The sequence below is a fragment of the Leuresthes tenuis genome, unplaced genomic scaffold (assembly GCF_036924035.1).
Source record: "Leuresthes tenuis unplaced genomic scaffold, fLeuTen1.0.hap1 SCAF_1, whole genome shotgun sequence".
Taxonomy (NCBI): Eukaryota; Metazoa; Chordata; class Actinopteri; order Atheriniformes; family Atherinopsidae; genus Leuresthes; species Leuresthes tenuis.
This window is the reverse complement of record NW_027325355.1, coordinates 10,946,400-10,955,905: the sequence shown is the minus strand read 5'-3', so window position 1 is coordinate 10,955,905 and position 9,506 is coordinate 10,946,400. Positions and strand designations below refer to the sequence as shown.

At 42.1% G+C, this 9,506-nt stretch overlaps 3 protein-coding genes across 6 annotated transcripts in view; 1 reads left to right on the top strand and 2 right to left on the bottom strand.

Annotated features, from left to right (window-relative positions):
- The window catches only part of LOC140296621 (uncharacterized), a 581,862-nt gene that overhangs the window by 390,633 nt on the left and 181,723 nt on the right, over positions 1 to 9,506 (top strand). The window lies entirely within an intron of this gene.
- Positions 37 to 5,612, bottom strand: LOC140295455 (stonustoxin subunit alpha-like). Its single transcript, XM_072379659.1, has 3 exons — positions 5,556 to 5,612; positions 1,676 to 1,835; positions 37 to 1,549 (listed from the first exon to the last, which is right to left on the bottom strand). The coding sequence occupies exons 1-3, from the start codon at positions 5,610 to 5,612 to the stop codon at positions 1,014 to 1,016; spliced, it is 753 nt and encodes a 250-aa protein (XP_072235760.1). The 3' UTR covers positions 37 to 1,013.
- Positions 6,269 to 9,506, bottom strand: part of LOC140291688 (NLR family CARD domain-containing protein 3-like) — a 46,160-nt gene continuing 42,922 nt past the window's right edge. For 3 of the 4 annotated variants that reach the window (XM_072379434.1, XM_072379435.1, XM_072379436.1), the window contains 2 exons: positions 8,381 to 8,554; positions 6,290 to 7,058 (listed from right to left, as the gene is read on the bottom strand). In XM_072379434.1, coding sequence (XP_072235535.1) covers positions 6,791 to 7,058; positions 8,381 to 8,554 — 442 coding nt within the window. In that variant the 3' untranslated portion in view covers positions 6,290 to 6,790. Of the gene's footprint in view, positions 7,059 to 8,380; positions 8,555 to 9,506 lie in introns of all 4 variants that reach the window. The other variant, XM_072379437.1, reaches the window with a different exon arrangement.

Genomic DNA, 9,506 nt, shown 5'->3' with positions numbered 1-9,506 from the left:
AAAACTCTCTGCAGAAACAAGTTTTGTTTTAACGGAGAGGTGGAAGATTTACACATTTAATGGGGTAAATAAGTCCAGTCAGATATCAATATATGATCCAAATCTTCAACAATCAAACAAACAACAGTGTAGTAACATCTCTGTGAAACATCAGCATCAGATTCATTGAATCATTTACGCTTTAAGGAAGCACGGCTGCATTTAGGTTGAAGTTCAGCTTTATTATTGTGAATAATTAGCAGAGAAGACAGGAAACAGAACAGATATAATGAAAACAATATTTAGAATAGATAACACCATATTAACACAAACACTCAGTTCTGTTGCTTTCTTTGTATGATCCATGTTTTTTTAAAAGCTTTTGCAACACAAACTAAAACACATTTGAATAGAAAGACACATCTGCCTTTTTTTCGTAACAATTTGACCCAATTTTCTGAGGTCTTAGTGAGATGTATGAGACAGGCTTTGGTCAAACTCTCTGCTGGTGTCATCACGCCTATGACAAGTTAACCAGGAAGAAAGTTTCTGACAGAACTCGACTGTCTCTGACAGAACTGAGTAATTCTATCAGTTTAAACCAGAGTCCCTAAACATTGGAGCAGAATCAGTGAAGATCTGTCAGCAGGTTGGAAATTCATCTTGGCTGATTGCAGCTCAGTGATTCCTCTCTGATATCACAGTTTGTCACATGTGCAGCAAACTAACTGCAGCTGACAGCAACTGAATGGTCTCAGTTGAAGTGAGCTGCAGAGAAACACAACATACTGATATTCAGTGTGAAGCTTTGACTGGAAACACACAGAAAAACAACATCCTGGAAGAATGGCAGCTTCCATCTTTAAAGGACTGGAAGAGGAAGAAGTTTCCAAGGAGTCATTTAGAAGAGTTTCAAACAGAAAGTGACTGAATCCATGAATCTGAAAATGTGTTTCTGAGTGAAAGAGACAGACATGTACAGACTGAACTATCTGTTCAACAGAGATTCTCTGACAGGAGGAAACTCTTTATACTCAACACAGAGACAACCAGGAAACAGGTGACCAGACTGTAAATCCAGGATGCAGAGGTTCTTCAGTGAATGTGGTGTTGAAGGTGTGGAGGTGGATCAGTGTGTCAGAGGAGACTCTGTAGAAGGACAGAGTGCCAGCAGGACGGTCCACATACACTGCTGCTCTGTTAGAGACAGAGGAGGAGGAGGAGATGATGTGTGTTTCTCTCTTATTGTGACAGACAGAGTAACCTCCATCAGAGCAGCTCAGACTCCAGGACTGATCATTCAATCCAAACACACAGTCATCACTTTCTCCTCTCCTTCTGATTCCTCTGTAACTCACTGATATTTCAACGTCTCCCCTCCACTCGACCTCCCAGTAACAGCGACCAGTCAGAACATTTCTACACAGCAGCTGAGGCCACCAGTAAAATCTATCTGGATGATCAGGATATGACTGATCCTCCTTCTCCACATGTGTCACCTTCCTGCTGTTGTCAGACAGTTTCAGTTTTCTGTTCACTGTGTTTGTGTCGATTGTGAGTTGACAGGAATCTGATGGAGAGAACAAACACAATCCAGCTGCAGTTATTGATCTATCATCTGTTCACTTTGATCAATGAGTGATGTGACAGTGTGAAGATGGTTGGATGTCATGAATCAGATGAAGAACACACTTACACTTCCTCAGACCTGGTGTCAACCATCGTTCTCCAGCAGGCTCCACCCTGAAAGGAGGAGGGGGGGTCAGAAAAACGAGGAAAGAAAAGAAAGAGAAGAACGATGGATGGAAGGAAATCTGTCTGAGCTCATTCTGATGTTTAAAAGCCCCAAATGTTTTCTGCAGTCAGATTATGGAGATGAAGTTTCTGTCTCTGAAACTCTTCAAGTTTGTAAGAATTTTCACTTTGATTTTTCACTCATTTCTAAATCCAAATATGAGCTTTAAAAATTCCAATGAAATCACTTCAGTTTCTGACATCATGGTCTTTCCTGATGGTCACATTGTTTCTGCTGACTCCTCCTCTCAGTATGTTTCAGGGCAGCCAAACATCCAGATCCTTTCTCGGACCCATTGGTCCATCTGAATGCTGCACAGCCAACCAGGGGAAGACATTCATCTAGAAAAGTTAGACTAGAAACACTCCCCTCATTCCACCCTCCTCACTGAACATTAAAGGCTCAGAATAAGATCAGAGGAGAATCTATAGTCATTGGAAGTACATAATGTAGCCAAATTATATATCGCCGACACACAAGGCACCGACAATATATATTTATAGTGGACACACGTAGTGTGATGTGATAAGATATAAGGATTTATCCGAAAGTTCTCACTATCCGAATAAGCCTTATTTTACCTCATTTTAGGGCACCACCTTCAACCGAAGGAAAAGACAGAATCTTACGATTCTGGTATGTTAAATTAATAATCACTTATTAATTAATAACTAATAAATTCCAGTCTCATATAGTCGCTACTCGTGAATTCTCATTTTGTTGGACTTACACATACGTAAAGAACACATACACAAAAGCCGGTTGATTTTAAAGATGTATATATATGAACCATTTATTAAAATGACCAAAGTCATGAACCTTAAGACAACAGGAGAAATGCTTTGAATATGGATGATTATATAAGAAACACTTAGTGAACTGAAAAGAACTAAAGGGAGGGGATGGATGGATACCGGAATCATTCAAATAGTCTAGGTTTGTTACTATCTGAATTTAAAGGCTAACAACTTGGGTTAATTTATCATTCTAACGGCAAATTCTCTCGACACCCACCGCATACCGTCTGAAATGTAAGAACAGGGCAGATCTTACGGTTAGGTCAGCTCCGAAACCACAGGTCATCGCCAGAGGGTCCCACTGGGTCTCTCTAGGTTCCGCGTCTCGCGGCCTTTGTTGTGGTTGACTTTCAGGGACTAGACCGGTCGCTTTCCTGGCTTCCTTCTGATAGCTTGAAGACGAACGGGGTAGTGTGTCGGAATTCACCAAAGAATTATTAAACTGTCCAAGGGTCGAGTTGGTTTTGGTTGCTGACCAACTCTGATGAGGTGAACTTAAATTCACCAAAGATTGACAAAAAGGTTGACAAGCTGAACGCTGGCTCCTTTTGGTGATCAAAAATAGGTGAGGAGGCGTACAGCAGCAGAGTTTAAAACGTGCTATAGAGAGGAGACAGGATGACGGACGAACAAAAACGCAAAAATGTATCTTTCTACTACATTCTTCTCTTTCTGTCTTTGTTCGGACCTTCTTCTTCCATCTCATCTTCCTCTCCTGCCATTTTCAAAGACTCTCCGCCAGACTCTCATTCCATCAATTAGAGCTCACTGCTCTTCATCTTCTCTACTGATCTGGACCTTCAATATTCTCTTTCAATATTCCGTCCATGTTCTATTCAAGAACTTGTGCGATAACTGGGCAATAACTGACTTTTCCTTGCGGTTTCCGGAGTTTGATTCGCGGAGGCGGGGCATGACGTAGGCCTACGCTATACTTTCAGCCAATGGTATGCCTGAAACTGTTGTGACGTCTGCCTGGGCGTATTTTGTAAAGCGACCTGCAAGGAGAATTCGACTCCTGCATTCCTCCGTCTCATAAACATTTGTTCAGAGGATTCTAAAACACCATAACTTGTTAAGATATAAAGGGTAAAGATATAGCATAAACTTAGGATATAAAGACATCAAAAACAACATAACATAACATACATGATGGTTATGAGTCTCAAAATTCAGATATCTGTAATATGTGATATCTGGATATCTGTAAAATTATGAGGTATGAATAACGAACCAACCAATGTTATTTTCCTGTGTTAAATACCGAATACAATAAGAAACAGCTGAAGCATTGGTTAACAGTTGCATTATTTCATATAAAGGTGACATGTCATATGCAAGTTGTTGACTTGTTTTGGGATTCTATTCAGTAAAGGAAGTACACGGCTGACGGCTTTGCTTTGCGGTAAGACGTATTGCATCACTTCCTGTTGCTTAGTGTGTGCACTGTGACAGTTTTCGCTCGTCTTGAACTACTAATAATCACCTTATTTCTCCCTATAATTTACACATCTTGCATAGTTAACTCTATCGCATACTTGTTATATTCTAACGCTCACTTGTACAGATCTTTAGTCTTTATTTTTCACTTTTTAGCGGTGTGTATGGTTCTCTAGCTTAGCATGGCTACCAGTTCTCTTCCTCTATCTCCTGCTTTCACCTGCTCCGTGTGTCAGATGTTTAGTTACTCCTCTGCCTCCTTTAGTGGTAATGGTACATGTAACAAATGTAGTCTTTTTGTAGTTTTGGAGGCGAGGTTATCTGAATCGGAAGCTTGGCTCTGCACCCACCCGATAGCGAGCCAGGCCCCTTTAGTCCTAGCTCTGTTAGTCGTCCCCGAGCAGATCCCGAGCAGCCGGGATTTAAGAGTGGCTGGGTGACTGTCAGGAAGAGGAGTCATCGTCCTAAAGTCACCATCAAATAGAATAGTTTCAAATAGAATCTGTTGGTTTCCTTAGCTAGGATATTATTTTTTGAATTGGCTCTATAAGAATTAATTGGATTATGATTACAATGAATTGAATTCCAATTGGTTTGAATTGGACTATATTACTTAAGTGCCTTGAGATGACAATTGTTGTAATCTGGCGCTATATAAATAAAATTGAATTGAATTGAATTGAATACTACGGACCACTCGGGGGCAATGTGGCTCCATAAGCTGATTAGTAATTTTCCAAAATAATAATATCTTCTGTATCGTTCCACGTACAATCATGAAAAAGGTATTAAAATGCAGCTTGTGATATCACTGAGAACATGAAAGAACTTGTACAAAGATACAAAGCACATTTAATACAGTTTCAAGATTCAGCTAAAAAGTGATTCTGGGTGAGATCCTTTTGAAAGGTCCATGCTGCGACTGTCTCTGGCTTGAGTCAGAGTCGGGGCAAACTGTCACCATTGTTTACTTTGACCCAGATAGGGTCGGAAGGGTCCTGTTCTGGTTTTCCCCAATACTCTCCTGAAAGGGTCCGTTGTTTGTTCAGCTTAGTTAGCACAAAGCTATTAATGCATTAACTAAATTTATGGCACAAGTCTGTGGAAAGAGGGGCTGAGAAAACTCCCCCAAAATGCTTTTGTGGGCAAAGGTTGTTGTAAATTTCTCTTCTTTGATGTATAAATCCCCCATCTGGTATTTCCACATTGACCATCCCCACAAAAGAATGTTGCAGTCATTTAAAATCTTAAGTTTGTATTAAATTCCACACTTGAGTTCGCTACAATTAGCTGCCAGGTGTTGTGGTTTTATTGATCAGAATCACTCATTTATTTCAGCGTGATCACTTTTCAGAAATCTGAAACAGACTGAAAAACCTCCAGCCTCTTCCTCTCCTCCCCCCAGTGTCCCTCTCTTTCTGTTTCTCTGGAATTCCTTGGATAGTGTTTATTGTATTATCCGCTACTTTTTTTCTTTTTCTTCATCCCAGCCAGAGATGGGATGAAGAACAACCAAACACAGCTCCAGTTCAACTTTGGTCTACTTGGTTCTCATCTGGAAGGACGGTCAGAACCACAGAAGGGCAGAACTCTTTGGACATGGTACTGTGTGATCTCTGAGAAAGCTCATCTGCTTCCACAGTCTGACTGCTACACACTACACTAACACAATGACATCAGCTACTGGGACACACAAACACAGTCAGATGTAGAGCTATCTGGCCTTAAGACGAGCATCAGCTGTGGAGGAACACCTGAGCACAGAGACTGAACAGCAACACAGAACCACGTTAACAGAGGACACACTCAGTGCACACACACTGGCCACTGAGACGGGCCTCTATCAGAGATCATGGCTCCCTGTGGAGCAGAGAGGATGTGGAGACACAGCTACACTTTCTAACACAATGTGACTCATTCTAACAGCTGCCTGAAAAGGATCTGAAGAAATGTCCCTTCATATAGCCACAGTTCTCCCTTCTGCCCAGCATGGAGAAACTGCCCGTTCTGTTAGGAGAAATGAAGCAGAGCTGGACCAGTCTTCAGAGAGCTGTGTGGAGAACCAAGGACTGGATCTGGTTCTGATTCTGAGCTTTTATAAGGGCCACATCTGTCAGCAGGAACATTCAAACACTGTGAAAAGTCTTCCAGAGCCACGGCAGGATCAGTAACAGAGAATATATGATCAGAGTCATTTCAAACATCCTGAAGATTCAAATGCTTCTCATTTCCTGTACTGACCATTAGAGACTGAGTGATTTTAGTGTCTCTGATACAGGTGATGGAGCAGTGATCACTAACATCACAAACTCCAGAGGCAGGGATCTGAGTGCTCTGTCAGTGACTCTGATATCAAGTCATGTGGAGCTCAGAGGATTGTTGAAGTTTGCTCTGGTGGCTTTATCTCTGAGCTGAAACACATCAAGTTCCACACACTGTTCTTTGACTGTGTTGGAGCTGTCAGAGAGCCAGTCCAGGTGAAGATCCCCCATGTGGGCGTATGGAGGGAGAGACACAGGTCTAATCCACATGTTCATATTTCCAGATGTACGGTGAACATGGTTTTATAAATCTTTGTGCTAAGCTATGCTAACATGTCCTGGGCCCATCTCTGTATCTGATCCAGGGTCAGAGGACCAACAGACACTTCTCACTGTTGTTCCTGCAGATGTTCTCCTTGGAGACCTCCTCCATAAATATCTGCTGTTTCTGTTCAACCAGTGTTTCTGCTGTGAGCAAAGGAAAAAGGCTCCTACATGTGTGATTGTTCATGTAACACTCAGCAGGAAGCAAAAACACAGGGCTGAGTGCAGGACAGAGAACATGTTTCCAGCTCTTCCTCCTCTATCAGACATTGTGTGTGGCTGCAGCAGGCCTCTCCATACCTGAGTTTGTGTGGATCCTTCAGTGCAGCTGTCAGCAGCTTCACTCCTGAGTCTCCTGGATGGTTGTAGCTCAGGTCCAGCTCTCTCAGATGGGAGGGGTTGGAGGTCACAGCTAAGGCCAGAGAAGCACAGCCTTCCTCTGTGATCAGACAGCCTGACAGGCTGCAGACACACAAAACAACACAGAAACTCTGAGAGAACTGCTCTGAAACTGAAGCTGAATGTCATAAAATGTTTAGATTATTGTGAATATTTCAACATTTCACTCTTCACTGTACTCTCACTGTTTCTCTTCACTCTGCACACCACAGACTTCCAGTACACCCCAGAGTCCTGTCATCTCCACAGATATTCTGCTGACTCTGCAGCTGTATCAGTCAGCACAGTTACGTGCACATTTGAGTGGAGCTTTGCTCGCAGACTGACTGGACCATTTAACAGGAACACCATCCTTGTAACTGTTCACATGCAGAGGAGCAGAATCCAGTTACTGACTGAAGTCTTTCTGACGCTGCTACTCTGTGGGCTGAGTGAGAAACATCTCATAGTTGAATATTTTCCCAACAGAGCACTTTGCTCTCAGTCAGCAGGTTTACTTGTGGTTCCCAGAGTTTCTAAAAGTAGAATGGGAGGCAGAGCCTTCAGGTATCAGGCCCCTCTCTGTGGAACCAGCTGCCAGTTTGGCTTCAGGAAGCAGACACCCTCTCTACCTTTAAGATTAGGCTTAAAACTTTCCTTTGTGATAAAGTTTATAGTTAGGGATGGCTCAGGTGACCCTGAAACATCCCATAGTTCTGCTGCTATAGGCCCAGACTGCTGGGGGACCTCCCATGATGCACCTCTCCTCCTTCTGCTCTCTTTACTCTCCATGTATATATGACATCATTGCTGTCATTAACTTGTGTTTCTCTTTCTCAGCAGATATCTCTGGCCTGGTGTTATGGTGCTTGTTGTCCCCTCTTTCCTGACCTCTCAACCCCCAGCTGGTCGAGGCAAATGGCCGCCCTTCCATGTTCTGGTTCTGATGGAGGTTTCTTCCTGTTAAAAGGGAGTTTTTTCTCTCCACAGTCGCCTCATGCACGCTCAGGGCGGGAGATTGGATCAAAGAGACGTTTCAGTGCAATAACCATACAAATATAATCACTTTGCTCCAGTGAAGTGTGTCCACATTTAAAGGAGGTTTGATGCTCACATTTAGGGGAAAAAACAGCTCATATTTCTGTAAAGTAGTTTACTTTGGGTATGTAATGGATCTGTGTTTTAGGACAAATCTACAGAAATGGAAAGGAGTTAAAGTAAAAGAGCACTTTGGTATTTATTTAAACTGTGTGTGTTATATTTCATTATCAGAGTTATTTAAGCCAGATAATCAAAAGTAAGAACAAATCAACCTCTTTCACTGATCAAGGTACCTGGAAGCTGTTTTTCATCCATTTAAGCCAGAATTATATCAGCTCTCAGCTGAAAAGTTCATGAATCCTTACCTGAGTATTTCCAGTCTGCAGTTTTGACTCTTCAGTCCAACAGAAAGCTGCTTCACGCCTGAATCCTGCAGGTTGTTGTTACTCAGGCCCAGTTCTGTCAGAGTGGAGGACTGGGACCTGAGAGCTGAGGACAGAGCTTCACAGCTTCTCTCTGAGAGGTTACAGCAATTCAGTCTGAGAAGGAAATGAGATGGAAGGAAATAACTTGATCCATTAATCAATCAAACTACATTCATATTTGATTAGTGGAAGAATTCTGTTTCACTGTTTGTTTCAGTTTATTTGTTAATTACATTAAAGTGATGGAAAATGTCTACAAGTGCTGTCTTAGCTCAGTAGATGGAGAAAATAAAAGATGTATCTTCTGCTGTTATTTGGCTCATCCTGTTTTGTTAGTGATGATCTCAGCTCAGCAAAGAACACCATGGGAGCAAAGCATCTTCTCACACTAACAGTCAGCTGTTTTGCCGGCACCACTGTGTTATCTTCATCAGCTCATATGAACAAATGTGGCTGTTAAGGCCCTCGGCCTCTGGAGAACTCACTCAACCTCCCTCCTTCATGCAAAGTCGAGTGTCATCATCCAGCAAGGATTGGCTCTTTTGAGCCTTCTGCCCTAAATTCCTCAGGTTTATCTTGTCTTTTTGGTCCCCTTGTTCACTCAATAAAGCTTTAAACTCCAGCTTAGCATGTGGAAATACTTCATGTAACTTCCCTCTAACCCTAGCTGAGAAGGGCTCTGTAGCTGCAGCCTTTGTCTGTCACTCTGCAGGCTGCCATGCTTTCTGTAGGACTGACACACATTTCTTCCAAGAAATCAATACATAAAGGACAACTTGTTTTTCTCTTACATCGACTCACTTTGAAAAGTTCCCACAGAAAAGTACATTTAAAAGACTTAAACTGCACTTTGGTTATTTATTTATTCATTTGTTAGAGTTTCTCGTGTTCAAAACAGACAAAACAGACAGCAAAACTAAATCTACACTTCAGGACGTTCTGTGATAGAAATATTCTGATCCTTTATGCCCACATAATCATTTCTGCTTCTGTGTAACTGCTTATGTTGACGTATGCATGAGATTAATAGCTGCACTCAGAGATCACCACTGTCCGCTCTAAGAAC